General features: G+C 36.5%; 1 protein-coding gene across 11 annotated transcripts in view; it reads left to right on the plus strand.

Moving 5' to 3' along the window:
- The window catches only part of TANC2 (tetratricopeptide repeat, ankyrin repeat and coiled-coil containing 2), a 361352-nt gene that overhangs the window by 221660 nt on the left and 121518 nt on the right, over positions 1 to 18174 (plus strand). For all 11 annotated transcript variants that reach the window (XM_042967385.1, XM_042967388.1, XM_042967389.1 and 8 more), the window contains 2 exons: positions 6270 to 6533; positions 16119 to 16244. In XM_042967385.1, the coding sequence (XP_042823319.1) occupies positions 6270 to 6533; positions 16119 to 16244 (390 nt within the window). The remainder of the gene's footprint in view (positions 1 to 6269; positions 6534 to 16118; positions 16245 to 18174) is intronic.

The raw sequence follows: 18174 nt of genomic DNA on the forward strand, positions 1-18174 counted from the left end.
TATGGCCTCTTTTGCCTAGAACTGTCCGTGTTCTCAGATTAAGGATTTAGGACCTATCTTGTTCCCATATTCTGCACATATTAGTTATTAGTAAAAATTTATTGGATAGGTGGGTGAATGGAATTAACCAGAAGTTACCAAGTTCATGAAAAGCATCAATGAAGCAAAAATGCACAAAATTCCTAAATGGGAAGTTACCCAGAAAATTTTATTTCTGGTATTTTATGTGAGATGTCTGTTTTTACTTTCTGTGCCCCAATAATCCTAGACCATTATGCATTCTAGACCATTTATTCATACTTTTGACAAATATTTATTGAGCATATACTGTGTGCCAGGGACTAGATACATTTCTATCTAGTGAAAAAAGGCAAGAAATACCTGAGGCTTCATAGTTGAAAATGGGTGAACTGTGTAATAATAGGTTATGCAAATAGTACAATAGTCATAGTTTTCTTCTCACACTGGGAAAACTAGATGTTTTGCTTGTCTTTACTTTTAAATACCTTGACCATAAAAGCCCTCCCTCATTATAACATTTAGCATTTATTTTTTTAAATTTATTTAATTCTTTTATATCAAACTAGATTTTATTAATTAATTTTTACTTATAAATTTTTTAATATGAAATTTTTATATGAAATTTATTGTCAAATTGGTTTCCATACTTTAGCATTTAAGTAATAAAGTAGGGCCCATAGGCCACATTTAAGTAATAAAGTAGGGTCCATAGGCCACTGAACAATACCACCTTAGTGCTACAAACTCAAAGTTTCTCAAATCTTTCCACCACCGATCAAGTCTTCCATAATTTTTTTTGGTAGATCTCATAGTTTTGAAAAAATGTTCAGCATCCCTCTATTCATTATTTAGTAGTTTCTCATTTTTAATTTATCAAACATGTATCTCTGCCAAAGCTTCTGCTTAAATGAGAATAACTACTGTTGTCACCCTTGATAGAATCCTCGCTATGTTTACAGAAGTTTGACGGTGTAACTAGTTAACAGTAAGCATATTATTTATAAATTATTTGAAATACTGAAAATAGTGAACCCCATTGCTACTTTCTCACACCTGTAAACCATGTGCTCATGGTTTATCTGGAGAAAAGGGGTTTATACCAGGCTGGGACCACACAGATACAGGTATATCTGAGCCAAATCTGGGACTTAATAATAAAAACATCTGCTGGACACACACACACACACACACAAAACATAAAAGGTAAGGGGTTAAATAACAGGCATTTAACATGTAGACAAATCCTCTGGGAAACAAGAGTTTCCATTCTCTGCCTTTCAGCATACTGACCCTAGCATCTGTGTGAACTCCAAGCTTCTTGCAAAGAATTACAAAGGTAGCTGAATCACCATATCTTTACACCAAATGAAATTGTATTTCAGTCAAGTTTTACTGAAAATAAAAGTTTAAATATATTTTAAATTAATGAGACAGTTTTCAGAAATTAGGATAAGAAGCATACATCCACTTTAAAAGAACACACACAGGTACATACACACATATTATAAATATGCTATCACTGAACACATTTAGAAATTATAATTATACAATAATGCCATGGAATCCATAATAATCTCATTGGGGAAGGTGCAATATTATGTTTGGTGGCAAAATGGTTAGGAACTATTGGGCTGTTTATGACTGAAAGTCTGAATATATGAAATTAATTTTTAATTAAAGTGAGTAGTTTAGATTAGATACCAAAATAATGTAATAACTTAATATGACTTGAACATTGGCTTTTTTTTAAACGTTTATTTATTTCTTTTGAGAGAGAGAGAGTGTGTGGAGAAGGTGCAGAGAGAGAGAAGGGAGAGAATCCCAAGCAGGCTTTGCCCTGTTAGCACAGAGCCCTATGCAGGGGCTCAAACCCATGGAACTGTGAGATCATGACCTGAGCCAAAATCACGAGTCGGATTCTTAACCAACTAAGCCACCCAGATGCCCCCTTTGGATTAGCTACAAGAACATGTGGCCCATAGTTTCCAACATTTTCATCAGTGAGACTTCCTTAGCACAGATTCCTCAGAGCCTGAGACAAAAGGTTACGTGCTAACACTATATTAAGGGAGTATAAACCAAGGAAACAAGTGAATGAAAGGGGAGTAAGGCAAAGAAGAAACAAATATAAGAAAAGGAATTACAGAGCTGGCAGAGGTGATTGCTTTATTCAACTGAAATCTTCAGAGAGACCATACAATTCCTAACTATGGAAGGGGGAATTACAAGGGGCTATTACTGCTAGTTCCTGTCTCACATTGGTGTGTTAGCCCTCCTAGGGCATTGTTTCCCCTACTTTACTATTGCACAAATCCAGTAGCCCTACTGCATCTCATGTCTCAGCAACAACCAGGAAGTCCAGGGACAGAGGAGAGAGTCTATTCAGCATTACACAAGACATTGATTGACTTGTGCTCATGATTATCATAAATGACTAGCAGTAGCCACTATAGCCAACCCTTCAGTCTGAAGCAGGATGTTAATAACAGGGACCCAGCTCCAACCCATGGGAATAGTTCACACCATCACTAGAGCCAATGTAGCTAGACAGTGGCAGGTAAGTATATCTAGAGTGGCAAATCCAGTAAAGTTCAACCCTTACACCACATAGATCCAGTAATACTCTCTTTGGCATCTGTTCTCACCTGGGAACACGATACTGTGAAACTCTGCATTCTTTTCTGAGAGGAGAGATCTAAATCCAATTCTTCAAGAAGATGACCAGTGCAGTCTCCCAAAAAGACTTAGAAAGGGTTAGTAAATGAAGAGTAAGTCCCTGCTGCTCCTGCTGGTCCTGGATTCTATAATGTATGCTCCTTATCTCCCTCCTTCACCCATTTCAGAGCAAAGAATATCAAAATAGATTTCAGAACAAACAATGATTACCTATCAAGGAAGGTCATTTCATAATGATAAATGGATCGTTTTGTCAGGAAGAAGTAACAGTCCTAAATGTTTATGCACCGAATAACAAAGCTTCAAAGTGGCAGAAATCCGCAAATGTAGAGATTTTAACTCATCTCTCAGTGGTTGAAAGAACAATTAGGAAATCCATTAGCATGTAGATGACTTTAAACAGTTCCATTAACCAACTTGACTTAATTATTTTTTATACGACAGTCCGCTTAACAATAGCATAGTTCAGATGCTTTTTAGGTATACACAGAAGATTCACCAAGACACCAATATTCTGGTCCATAAAACAAGTCTCAGTAAATTTAAATGGACACAAACCATTACAGTATTCTCTGACCACAATGTGTTTACACTGGAAACCAGTAAGAAAAATATCAGGAGGAGTGCCTGGGTGGCTCAGTCAGTTGGGTCTCCAACTGTTGGTTTTAGCTTGGGTCATGATCTCACAGTTCATGGGATTGAGCCCCTCATCAGGCTCCATGCTATCAGCACAGATACTCTCTCTTTCCTGTCTTTCCTCTCTCTTTGCCTCTTCCCCCCATTCATGTGTACTCTCTCTCTCTCTCAAAATAAATGTATAAACATTAAAAAGAGAGAGAGAGAGAGAGAGAGAGAGAAGGGGCACCTGGGTGGCACAGTTGGTTAAGCATCCAACATTAGTTCAGGTCATGATCTCCCAATTCATGGGTTCGAGCTCTGCATCAGGCTCTTTGTGCATAGCCCAGAGCCTGGAGCCTGCTTCAGATTCTGTCTCCCTCTCTCTCTACCCTTCCCTGCTCACTCTCTCTCACTCTCTCAAAAATAAATACTAAAAAAAATTTTTTTAAAGAAAAATATCAGGAAATTTCACAAATGCTTAGAAATTAAACAACATATTTCTAAATAATACTTGGGTCAAAAAAAATCACATTGGAGGGGCGCCTGGATGACTCAGTCAGTTAAGAGTCGACTTTGGCTCAGGTCATGATCTCTCGCAGTTTGTGGGTTCGAGCCCTGCATCAGTCTCTGTGCTGACAGCTCAGAGCCTGGAGCTGCTTCAGATTCTGTGTCTCCCTCTCTCTCTGCCCCTCCCCCACTCATGCTCTGTCTGTCTCTCTCAAAAATAAATAATAAAACATTAAAAAAAAATTTTTTTAATCACATTGGAATTTAGAAATATTTTTAATTGAAAAATAGTGAAAACAAAACCTCAAAATTTTTAGAATGCAGCTAAACAAGTGCCTAGAAGGAAATTTATAGCATTAGATGCTTATTTTAGAAAAGAGAAATTTATTTCATTAGTGAACTAAACTTCTTAAGAAACAACAACCACAAAAAAAAGAAATTCAAATCAAAGTAAGCAAAGTAGGAAATAATAAAGAGCAGAAATCAATAAAATAGGAATAGAGAAAATTAATGAAACTGAAAGCTGGTTCTTTGAGAAAATCACATTAATAACCCCCTAGCCATATTAACCAGGAGAAAAAGAAGATACAAATTGCCAAAATCAGGAATGCGAGAGTCTATCATTATAGACCCACAGACATTAAAAGGATAAGGGAATGTCATGAGCAACTTTATGCCAATAAATTTGGCAGTTTAGATGACATGGACAAATTCCTTGAAATAACAAATGACCAGAGCTCATTCGAGAAGAAAGAGATAACTTGAATAACTTCATAGCTGTTAAATATAAATTGAATTTGTTGTTTAACACTTTCCTGCAAGGGAAAGATGCCCTGACAGGTAAATTCTATCAAATATTTAAGGAAGAAATTATACCATTTCTACACAAACCGCTCCAAGAAGTTGAAGTGAAAGGAACACTTTATGAGGCCAATGTTACCTCAACACCAAACCAGACAAAGACATTACATAAAAAGTAAACTACAGACCAGCATGTGTCATGAACAAGATATGAAAGTCCTTAACAAAATTCTAACAAATTGAGTCCAACCTTATATAAAAGATAACAGGGACAATATATTAAAAAGGACCTGTCATGACTAGGCAGGGATGGGGAGCATTGTCATTTGTCAGAAGCGTAACGATGCCTGCCCTCTCTGATGGAGTTGACAGGGAGATATTGCCATGGAACTGGGCTCTCTTGGTATCAGTGAGGATACCAAGACCACTTGGCAGCACTTAATTCTCAGATGTATTATTGGAAAGAGCAAAAAGGCTGGAAGGCAACCATTTGTTAGCTCATCTTTTACCTTTGTTACTACAAAATCCAGAACTCCCATTTAAATTTCCACAGAGAAAACCTCACAAAGAGGCATCATGGAAATTACCTTAAAAACTTAGGTCTCTTCTTTTAATAATAGGTACATTGAAGATGTAAGAAGAGACTATGAACTAACATTAAAAATTCTCCAGGGATGGGGCACCTGGGTGGCTCAGTTGGTTGAGCATTCAGCTCTTGATTTTGGCTCAAGTCATGATCTTATAGTTTGTGAGATTGAGCCCCCATAGCGCTGACAGCGTGGAGCCTGCTTGGGATTCTGTCTCCCTCTCTCTCTACCCTTCCCCTGCTCACTCTCTCTCTCTCAAAAATAAACACTTTTTAAAAATAAATAAAAATAAAAATAAATTCTCCTAGAATGGCCTGTTTTATTCTTACAATTATTGCTAAGATTTTTATAATCTAGATTTTATTGTTGTTAACCATAGCATTTCAAGGCTTAATGAAAATGTTTCTGTTTATAAGTCCTGTTTATAATTAATGGTAAGACTAGATAAAATTCTAGATTTTTTTTTTGTTTGATTTCATTAAGGGACATCTAGGGTTAGAGCTACAGAGGGTAGCTGTACAAGAAAGCCCTGTACTGTTTCCTTATTTGGACAGATTATTTCTCCTATGTTAGCATCTGCTTAAGACCTCTTATTTTTTTCTAATTCATTATTACATATGAAAGGAAGTAAATTTAAATGAGGGAGAGGAAAATGTGGGATAAAAAGTATAAAGATCTTTTTGAGAACTGTGGGGCTTTCCAGCAATCCATGAAAATTCTTTAAATTCCCTTTTTGATGGAATTCTGAAATTTTTCACATTCATAGGTCCTAGTTTTAGATCTTTTAGCATTGATATACGAATTTGTTTAGTTCCATTCAGAGAGAGTTGTTAAAGTAAATGTATGAGAGATGTGAGAGAGAATATGTAAGAGATCGTTATATTTTGGTTTCGATTATTTAAACTTCATGGTGGAGATGAAATGATCATCAGCAACTTTTAAAAAAATATTACTGCTGCTCTTATTATCTAGTCACGAATTTGGATAATAATGAACAAATTAATCTCTAGGTTTATGGGTGTTTTGTTTTTTTTTAACTTGTTTTACTCTCTTTTTTAGCTACATTGACAAGCTATTCTGAAAACGTGGAACGCACAAAATATGTTGGGGAAAGCAGTAAAGAATTAGGATCTGGAGGAAACCTGAAACCTTGGCAGTCTCAAAAATCCAGTATGGATTCGTGTTTGTATCGAGTAGATGAAAACATGACGGCTTCCACCTATAGTCTGAATAAGATCCCTGAGAGGAATTTGGAAACTGTTCTATCGCAGTCAGTACAGTCTATTCCTCTGTATCTTATGCCACGGCCAAATTCAGTAGCAGGTAAGAGTTTTTAAAAATTGACCATTTTACTGGCGTGTATACTGAAATGAAAGTAAATTCTGCTTTAACAGAATTTTCTATTCATCTTCTTTGACTGTTCTTTTGTGTGGCTAATATGCATGTGGATATCTTTTTGAACCTGGGGGAAGGCTCATGCTCAAGTGGTGATTCTGCTCCCAAAATGTGTAAAAACACTCACAAAATCATAAGTAAAACCTGTAAAGTGTATGGTTGAATTTCTAAAAGTATTTTTTTCATATCTGAAGTCTTTGAAAAGATTTCAGTCTGTGGTTTTTAAAAACAGTAGTTTAAAAAAACACATTAAATTGAAGAGTATTTCAGTAGAATATATATTATTAGAAATCATCATCCATAGTTTGAAGGAGAGGCAGGCAGGCAAGAATTTAGCTTCGCAGTCCATGAGCTCAATATTTCCACCATATCCATCCTATCGTAGAAGAATCACCAGGTACCTACAAGTGCTAAAGAAGAACTCAGACACTACTAGCAGGCTCAGTCAGAAAGTCATAAAGGAATGTCAAGGGATGCCTGGGTGCCTCAATCGGTTAAGCGTCTGACTCTTGATCTTAGCTCAGGTCATGATCTCAGTCATGAGAGTGAGCCCTGCATGCGTAGAGTCCGCTTAAGATTCCTCCCTCTGCTCCTGCGCCACGCACGTGTATGCGCTCACTATCTCTCTCTCTCTCTCTCTCTCTCTCTCTCTCTCTCTCTGTCTCTCTAAATAAATAAATAGATAGATAGATAAAGAAATAAATAAATAAATAAAAGTTTTTTAAATAAAGTAAAAAAAAAAAGAGAGAATAAGTCAGACCAGGAGCTTTTGCAGATAGTTGGGCAGTCGGGCATTTTCAAAATGCAGCATCATCTACCCTTTGTCCCTAATACAAAATCATAGTCGTGATTGTCTTTCTTACTTGCTCGATGAATGCCTAAAAGGTTTATCTCACTGACACAAAATAATAAAATACCTATTATAGTTAAGAGCTCTTATTTCCCAGGTGTAATGATTTATGTTATGCAGATAATAGTGTGATGCTTCTTGCCTTTTTGTACTTTTCTAAAACATTACTCTTTGTTCTGTCCTCTGGGAGACCATCAGCCTCAGTCATCACATGTGATTATGTGGTGATGGCTCATCTGAAAGATCAGTAAGTGTAGACAATTTAATATGTATTTTTCAAGATTATTCATTTTTACATAGTAGCAAAAAACTTTTCCCTCCTAGGTTCTTTGGAATAGTTGGTCCCCAGGGATGATGTCATATTATACTTTAGAATGCTGTAACTTAGAAAGGGCCAGGCAAATTCAGTCTTTCCAGGAGAGAAACATATAAACCCTTGCTTACATAAAATTGGGGAAATATAGCTACCAACCTTAATGGTACATCCCAATTTATTTAACTAAGCTACAGTGATTTCTAAGAAAGTTCTGGCTCTGTTATTTGAGAAGGGCATTGAGCATTTAGTAGAAGACAGAAATATAAGCTTCTCTTGTCCTCTCTTTACTGGAGAAATTATAAAATACTTTGCCCTTTTTTTTTTTTACATTTTAAATTGTATTTAATTTTATTTATTTTTTTAATATGAAATTTATTGTCAAATTGGTTTCCATACAACACCCAGTGCTCATCCCAACAGGTGCCCTCCTCAGTGCCCATCACCCACTTTGCCCTTCTTGAGCATAAATATCTGTAGATTTATTATTTTACCCTATGCAGATACTAGTGTGTACAAAGAGTTGTCCAGGACTAATTAGCCAGATATAATTCTTCCCTCTAAGGTTTTCTAACACTACTGCTTTCTAGAAATCAGCACAAGGCAGCCTTCAGAAGTATCAGTGAGTCACAAATTATTTCTCTAATACATGTAGGAGAAATTAACTGTTAAGTTCTATCGCAGAGAATAGAACCCAGTTTTCTATACCAGGTATTTTAATCACCAGGTTAAAAAAAAGTTTGCCATTTGAAATGTTTTTTTTTTTTTTTTTTTAAAAACTTCACAAAGCAAGCAAGAGTAGTAGGCGAAGAGTACACTCATTTACATGGATTGTAAGATTCTTGTTTATTTAGAATTTTATCTTGTAAGAACTGATATCCTAGTTACTTAATAAAATCTTTTAAGTTATATTCAATTTTCAGGGAATTGTCATCTAATTTATGAATTTGGATGGCTTCTAAACTACCTCTCGTGATATATTTTTTGCTAACTGCCATTTACAAACTTTACCGCTTATAAGCATCAATATATTTGTGGCTACACTTAGACTTAAAGAAAGTTATTGCATATTCTTTGGGACACTGACTTCAGCAAATATTAAGATAAGAATTTCATGGAGAATTACAGGATAGAATTCTAATTGACAACCATTGTTGTGTTTGTAAAATAGCGTCAAATTTACAGTAATTTTTGGTATATTTATAAATAATACAGTAATTTATAAAGTATCATACAGAGGAGGGAAGCATCTGAGTGCAAAGGGAAAGGGTAGAGAGGAATAGAAGACATCACAGAGAAGGACAAATAAGAAGTCACAGAAAAAAGAGGAAGGAGTTACTAAGAAGTTAAAGAAGTTGGCACATTATTTCAGCATGACCAAACCATGGGATACAGTGAAGAAATAGTAGAAAATGATGTTGAAGGGGATACCAAGGAGCTTATATGCTCTGATGATAAATGTTAGGTTTATTTTGTTGCTAGTCAGGAGTATAAGCAGGAGCTATACTATCAAATATGCTGTTTAGAAAATGGCTGAATAGCCATCTGTATAGGATGGACTGAAGGAGGAGAGCCAGGAGTTAGAGAAGATAGTTCTTTAAAAGCTAGGGAGTGAATCATCAGGTATCAGTAGAGTTGAGAAAATGGTTTAGGAGAGTTTCTTCTTTTTTGCCTTAAAAAATAGCATTTATTAGATTTTTTTTTAATATAGAGAAATAACAAGGAAGAAAACAAAACAAAAATGAGCCATAATTTCCTTTCCCAGTGGTTCCTGCTGACATATTCTAGAAATTAAAAAAAAAAATCATGTGTGTTACATAATAAATATGCAAATCAAATAAAAATTCAAATTCAAGCAAAAAAATACAAAAGAAAAAGGAAAAGCCTTCCCTTTCCACCTAGTTCCCCTCTCCAATGATAAAGTGATTAAGGTAAGTATGGGCAATCTGTAGCATTAAGTCTTAAGCTTAGTTTTCTGAATATAAATTTGGATGTTCCTACACCTTTAAATTAAAATTCTAAGATATGAAAAATAAAAACTACTGTCTTTTATTGTTTTCAAAATGTGAACCACTACTGCATGTTTATTTTTTAAGCCCTTTGTAGTTGGAAGGAAGTGGAGAACCTTGTGGATTTGCGGTTGCATGGCAGAAATTATCAGAGAGTAGGATGTCTCTGGTCATCCTGGATGTCTTAAAAGGAGACTGGCTGTGAATTAGAGGGATGTGGGAAGCAGGAAATGTTCACTTGCAGCAGCTGTCCTCAGGGCTTTGTGTGAAAATGAGGAGTCTTCAAGGAATTATAAGCAGCAGAAGTCAGTTACAATATAAACTCTCACCATCTACTTGTTAATGTTTGGAGCTGCACATTTTCCTAAGAAAAGGATCTTAAGAATCAGGTAAATGCAAAATCGGAATCATGGGGGATTTGGATGAATCCAATCATAAGCTTAATGAGGATTTTATAAAGAGGAAAAAATGGGCTTTTCAGCAGTCAGAGTGTTGGCTTTATGAATCAAGGGCATAAGGACAGCAGAGTGGCTTCTTGCCCAGGCTGTAGCAGACAACGTCATCCAAGATCCCTGCTCAGGTCAGCCAGAATGATAATCGTGCTACTAAAACCTGTTTGCACTAGTAACACCTGATCTAAGAAGAAACAATTCAGACGGGTTTTATACTCAATATAGAGTTGCCTCTGGAATGTTTTGTACCAAATGTCTGCTGGATTTTTTTTTCTGCCCACTTACTTAAGTTATTTTGACTTCAAAAAAGTATGTCAGTTAAATGTTCTATAAATGAGTCAGCTGTTCCCATCCTATGAAGTCTCAAAAAAAAAAAAAAATATATATATATATATATGCTCCCTTTTTCCACTTCCCTCTTGGACCTTTAATGACATAGATTTTACTTAGAGATAGATTTTACATAGAAGTTTACTTTTTAAAAACATTTTCTTTTCACATAAAACTTTTTAAGTAGATTTGTTTTTCCTCTTTCTTCAGTTCACTTTGACTTACCTAATTATCTCCTATGCTTGTATCCGGAAAGTGTTCATTAAATATAGTATTAACTTAACTTGATGAAATTATCTCAAAAAAATTGGCCAGCACAGTTTCACAGTAAGAGTACCACTATGAGGTGGGGATATGTGTGTCCCTATAGATCTGTCATTGGTATTTGTATGTGATGATGATGTGCAAGGCATCGTTGCTATAGCCACCTGCTTCATCCTTAGCTTTCAAATAACCCCATTAAACACAACCTAATTTTTAATTCATTGATCATTTAAATGTAGTCAAACACAAAGTGTATATTAAATACAATTATTCAGTTATTAGGCAAGCATTTATTGAGCATGTATGTGCCAGGCACTATTGGAAACACTTGAGAATCATCAGTAAACAAAACAGAAATTCCCCTCTTATGGACCTTACATTCTAGCCAGGGCAAATAAAATAATCTTAATAAGTAAGTAATTTATATAGCATGGTAGAAAGCGATATGTACTTTAGAAAAAAATAGAAGAGGGAAGAGGGATCAGAAGGAAGGAAGGAAGGAAAGGAGGGAGGGAGGGAGGAAGGAAGGTTGGTTATATGAACATCATTGGAGCTGAGCATATTATCATAGTGATGTCCGTTAAGCATTAAACAGAGCAATGAAGAGGGTGAGGACAGAGCCAGATATATCTAAATCTACGTAGGACCAGTCTGGAATTCAGTTCTATATTAAGCATTATGTGCACGGTACTCTGATTTACTCTGAGGGGATAGGGTTATCAAAGATGAATCAGACATTACTTTCTCACCCTCAAGAACCTACTATAATAAGGGAAGACAGCCATGTAAGCAAGTTGCTGAATAACATAGTTCCTAACTAGCAATATATGTATGTGGTTGCTAAAGGGGAGAAGCAATTAATTTTGACTAGAGGATCTGTCAGGGAAGCAGAGAAAATATAGCCTTAGCAAATTTTGTGACAAAGATTGAGATGTTTGACAAACTAAGATGAAGACTTTCTCTCAGAAAGTGGCTTGCAAATAGAAGTTTCAAGAGATTATGAGGGAGAGTAAATGTGTACAACTAGCAGAACACAGAGCCCCAGCTAACAGAATCTCAGGTCTCCTGCCTCAGCTTTCCAATATTTATCTCATATTCCTTTAAATAATGGGCAAGAATTTCGAAAATGATTAAGCAGTGAGAAACAGAATAAGACTAAGGAGAATTATGATTTAATAAGGAAGAAAGGCTGTGAAAAAAAATTGGAATATTTGATAAAGAAAATTGTTACAGATTCAGATATCAACAAAAAAGATTTTAATTGCTAACATAAGAAAAAGAACAAATGTTTTAATAGATGTAAGTAACACTAAATAAAATGTATTTGCAATCCTGATTAAAACAATAGTTCCCCATCGGCTGATTTCAAATCTGTGCCCTGAATCAGGGCTTCAGAGCTATAGCCCTTAATACCAAAGATCACTGCTTTTCCTTAGTTCAGTGTTTGCCTATGAGTATTTGGATTCGTGAAGGAATGAACTGTTCATTCAGTGACTGTAGTATTTGTCTTTTTCCCCTAATGTCATCTGGCTGAAAGTGAGACATGTGCTCATTCCAAAACATATTTATGACATTTCTTGATCTTGTGAAATAAAGCAGTAGAACAATTGATGTCCATTTTCCTAGGAATTGTGATGGTGAAGATTAGTTTAGCAAAACTTGTTGAGTTCACATTAACCATTTATATTTAACAAATGTTGCCAGCAGCTCTTTGAATAGAAAGCTGACCCTGTGAAAACTAGGCTGTGGCTAAAAGGACCTGCCAGATCTTTCCATTAAAGACAAATGAAAATGGATTATCTAACTGTTGCTCAAATCTGTACTCAAAGTATAGAGCTCCCTTTAAAAGAGTCATAGAGGGGCGCCTGGGTGGCTCAGTCGGTTGAGCGTCCGACTTCAGCTCAGGTCACGATCTCGCGGTCCGTGAGTTCGAGCCCCGCGTCGGGCTCTGGGCTGATGGCTCAGAGCCTGGAGCCTGCTTCCGATTCTGTGTCTCCTTCTCTCTCTGCCCCTCCCCCGTTCATCCTCTGTCTCTCTCTGTCTCAAAAATAAATAAACGTAAAAAAAATTTTAAAAAAATGTTTAAAAGAGTCATAGATGAACATAATATAGAAAAAAGAAAGACCCTGGGATTTTTTTTCTTAACACAGCTTTTTGCTCCACTCCATGTTGTATATTTCTCTATCATTCTGCCCACTGTTAATGAAATAAACGTCTTTTTATTAAAGTGTATCAAACCATGTTAGTGTGTTGGCATGTGGAACCATTTTAATAAGAGAACCTTGCTTTAAAATTATATAATGTGCCATCAAATATTGCCAAAATGGTAATTCAAAAGTTAACACTCATCCACCTGTTAAGGTTTTGTTTGCATTGTGTTTTAATGTGAGTAAAAGATTCTCATTGTCACTGATACTTCTTTCATATTACTCTTCAGTTTATCAGCTTTAGAAAGTAACTTTACATATTTTTTCTTACTAAAAAAAATTACAAATTTGGGGCTTTTATTTGTTCTTTTGTTTCTTACTGTGGAAAATATTTGAAGCCTAGAGATTTATTAGCCTGCAATGACAGGCCTCTTCACTTTGCATACAAGGTCTTTATTATTGCCCAAGTTTGATTACTTATCTTTGAAGCCATAAAAAACAGAGTTGAGGGAAAGTGACAAACATGAAGAAGGGATGAAAACTAAGATTCTTAAGAGAGAATTAAATCTGTTTAGCTTTAAAGAGGGAGAGATGGTACAATGCAAATAGCACTCACTGGATTGATGGGCCAGATAGCTGGTTTTGAGGCCAGACTCTGCCATAAATGAGTGATTCACTGTAGACAAGTCACTCTACTGTCTCCTAATATATAAAATGAGGGGATTTAACTAATTTAGGGTCAAAACACTTTGTATATAAAGACCATCTAGTAAATATTTTAGACTTTGCAGGCCAAAATGGCCTCTCTGGCAACTACTCAACTCTGTTGTAAATGAATACTTGATGACTAGGCAAGGCTGTGTTCCAATAAAACTTTATTTACAAAAATAGGCAGGAGGCCATAATTCATCTACAGGCCTTAGTTTGCTGACCTCCGGACCAGATGACCCTTAAGATTCCTCTCACGTCTTCATTCTGTGATGCTGCTTTATTATCAACATACATATCTGAAAGGATTGCTTCTCCATTATTTTCTATTCTGTACCAGTTGGGGCTAGCCAGGAGGCAGGAACCATAGTTATTTTAACAGAAAATTCGATATATAAAGAATGGTAGACTATGTTTAAATGAACTGGAAAGGTAAAAAGAAAACACAGAGGTAGTATGGGTTTGGCAACTGCCGGAAGCAGCTACCACCTCTGAGCCTGTGGAACAAGAGGAGGGTGGGATTGTTAAACTATAGAAACTTGGAAGAAAGGCCCCACAAAGCTGAAACTCCGATCTCTGTGAAAGGAGCCCTGCTCAGCTGATGCTAATATTTCTGAGCTCCAAGGAGAGCTCTATGGGAATGGGACCTCCGAGGGTTCCCCCCCCCCCTTGGGGGGTGGTGGGAGATAGCTACACATATGAAGAACCAAACAAAACAGACTTTGATTAAAGCAGGAGAGACACTATTAAATTTCAGAAAGAACTAATTCACAGAACCACATTAGAGTACCAGTGGGAATGGTGTAAGTCATCGTCCCCAGTGTTTTTAAATGAAAAATCATGTAGTTATCTTTCCTGGATAGTTTTAATTTCAGAACGTAGAGATCAAGATTATCTCTTATTCCTCTGTTACTCTCCCAGTGGGAACGGTATAAGAGTCATCGTCTCCAGTGTTTTTAAATAAAAGATTAAATAGTTATCTATTCTGGATAGTTTTAATTTCAGAATGCGGAAATCAAGATTATCTCTTATTCCTCCGAGACTCTCCCACTGATGTGTAACATGGCATTTGACTTCCTTTCTTGGTTTAGTTCCCTAGACTAGCTTCCAGAGACTTTTATTTCCTCATAGAAAGTATATCTGTGATCTAGTTAAGTTCCTATCATCTCGGTTTCCAGTAGACCCAAGTAACTAAGCTAATTGCATTAGTTGAAGGATGAGGGGAATATAGATCTCTGGCACATGTTCTCTCTTGTTCTTTTCTGTTTTCCTCTATCTCTTTTCTGTTTTCTCTGTCTTTTCACTCCCTTTTTCAGCCCAGAGAGCACTTTGTGACTTTCTTTGTGCCACTTAGTCATAATCCACTGTGTATTGTTGTTTGTGTCTTAATCTCAATTGGGGATGTGGACAATACTTCATTAGAGCTCTCCAGCCAAGAATGATCTCAGTTTGTTTCTTCTCACCCACTCAAAACAGTCACCAGAGGCAAACTGGCAGCTAAGCCAGGGAGGGCATCAAAAACAGGGCCTGGCACACAGTAAACTCTGGGTAAATAATTGTCATTGAATAACTGAGTAACCCCCGACACAGTATCTTACATAATTGGCAACAGATTGAATCAACAGTTTCATTAATAATTTATAAGCTCTAAATAATTATTTTCTGACAGAAGTTTGGGGGTTGTGTTGTTGTTGTTAAAAACTATTTTTGTGCCCAGCACTTTCTGATTCTTAATTTCTTCATTTTTTGGTTTATTGTGAATGGACCCAACAGCTCTCAGTATACAGCAGTGCCAATACCCGTTTATCCCCCTTTCTTGTGCCATTTTCTCTCTCTGTGTTGTGCCTGGGTTAAAGGGTTTCTTCATTCAATGGGAGACCATTATTACCTATGTTCAGAGGGCAACAAAGTGCTTTTTAGAATTCATGGACATTGACAGTTCCCTAAATGCTCTTTAGCAGTTCTCAGTCTGTTGTTCCAGGTGCCCATCTTTCTAATATATACATACAGGTGAAAAATGTTTTCAGAATGTTTTCATGTTTCATTCTTGAACATGAAGGGAAAATGTTGAAAATAGAACTTCATGTTTTTCTTACAGCTCAATCTGATGATGTTTATACCTTGTTCTACAAATGGCATCTGTGACCCAAAAGAAGCAAAAACTAATAATCTTTGTTATCGAGTACTAATGTGTTTGCTAACTTGTTGCCAGTACTCTTCATAAGCTCAGGCAGTTGATAGTGCTGAAGGAGCTGAAGACAACTCTTGACATTTTTTTCCCTGGCACATGTTCTAGACACTGGTGAGGACACTGAGTTCAGCAAAACTCCTGGTAAATATATATGCTGGAGTAATCTCTGATTCCCAAGTTTGGGAGGTACAGACTAACTGTAAGTTTTCTAAGCTTACATATTCTGACTGAACTTTTCTGTCTTGTCAGCCACAAGCTCTGCCCACTTGGAGGACCTTGCTTACCTGGATGAACAGAGACATACACCATTGAGAACTTCTCTTCGAATGCCGAGGCAGAGCATGGGCGGTGCTCGCACACAACAGGATCTGAGAGGTTAGAACCCCAGAAGGGCTTTTTCTGGGGATGCCCAGGCGAAAATGGAAATGGGCAATAGGCGAAAACTTTGTTTCCAGTTTCCACGCTCACTTAAGTCTCCCTTAACCATAAGCCTATAACCATAGAATAGAAAGATAAACACAAATACATTATACTCATCATATACATTGTAATTTTGAACAGTTGGAAGCATTGATTCCTGGAAATTCTGAAAGAAAACAAGGGTAAAAGTGGTGATGGGGGAAACAACCTTTTTAAGGTCCTGGATTTCAGAAGTGAGTGTTGACTAACTTCAGCCCTAGTCACCCAGGTGAACTTGGTGCTGATAGTTACGTGTTTTGTAGAGAATGTGTTTCATTTTCATTCTAGTGGCCATTTCTAGTGACGGACAGTACTTTTATTTACTTGGAGTCTCAGACAGTGCTTTTAGTCCTGTCCTGGCAACATCTAAACAACTTAGTCCTTTTCTCAGGCACCTGTTTCTTTACACTCTTTATACATACTGCATGTTTCTGCAGTCAGGAACCTGATCTTTTCAAAGACTCTCATTTTGTTGATCATTTCAAAGACAGTCTAATTGAGAGACCTGTTTGTTGTATCACTGCTTGTGCCTCTTATTTATTTGTTCAAAATGAACCAAACTGTCTCCAGTAGCCTTAATAAATAGATGGTCTGCTTCCTCTAGTACCTAGTAATCCATAGCTCTACTCCCCCAAGTGCATTTTTAATTTTATCTTATAGATTATGTTCATCTTTCCTTTGGTCTCCTCCTCACCCCTTGTCCAGTGCTAATCTATATGGCACCACATGCATAACTCACACAGGAAAGGATTCATTCATGCCTGCTCTCCATTCTGGAATTCATTATGCTGAGTGTTTTTCAATGACTGACCCAGTAGGAGCATAAAATAATTGATTGTATTGCTGCAATTACCATACCTCGGTCAACTATAGTGAATTGATGACCTCAGTCAGTTTTAGTTCCCAATCCTATTCATCCTGCTCACCGTTTCTTCAGTTAACCACATGCTAGTTGCTTAGTAGATAAGGTTGTGTATTTCTAGCCCAGAAAGGAATTGCATTCAGCTTTATTTTAGTGCTGATAGATTGATTATATCCAAAGCCTGAATAAATCTAGTCAAAAGACTAAATAAATGATTTGTGCCAAAACCAGAATGCATAGCCGTAATAAAACAGGTTGGACACATGATTTCACTTATATGTGGCATTTGAGAAACAAAACAAATGATCATAGGGGGAAAAAAGAGAGAGGCAAACCAAGAAACAAACTCTTAACTATAGGCAACAAACTGATAGTTACCAGAGGGGCATAGGTGATGGGGATTAAGGAGGGCACTTGTGATGAGCACTGGGTATTGAGCTGTGTAGTTTTGAGAACCCTTTGTGTTGGGTTCTGTTGATACTTGATGGTATATCTCCACTCTATATAAAGGTTTAGTAAGATCTTTGGCAGATGTATTCTAGTGAGCTTGATATTTAGACACCGGTATCACTTGTATCTAGAAAACAACAGAAATCTTTTCTATTGCACTGAGCTTCAGGCTAAACGTTCAGTAAAACCAAAGTAAATCCAACGATTTTTCAAAGCATGCCTAAATCTTTAGGGAGCTCTCTGCCCAAATAATGCATTCCTAACAAAAGCAATTGTATATCCTTTACAGATTGTGTCTCATCTTATTGTTTACACTAGAACTTAAAGACACAGTTTTCCATTGATACAGGTGCTATGATATTAGTGTTTCAGCTCCTTAAAGTTGTCTTTTCTTTCAAGACCTTTTCTTTTAGCACTCTAAATGGTTAGAACATACCATTCAGTTGAGTGCTTTAATCCATAAGAGACTGGATATTTACTAACCAGTATTTGCCTTCTAAAATTAGCATACTAATCTTCCCTCAAAAAGCAATA

This window comes from Panthera tigris, chromosome E1 (assembly GCF_018350195.1).
Source record: "Panthera tigris isolate Pti1 chromosome E1, P.tigris_Pti1_mat1.1, whole genome shotgun sequence".
In the NCBI taxonomy this organism is placed as follows: Eukaryota; Metazoa; Chordata; class Mammalia; order Carnivora; family Felidae; genus Panthera; species Panthera tigris.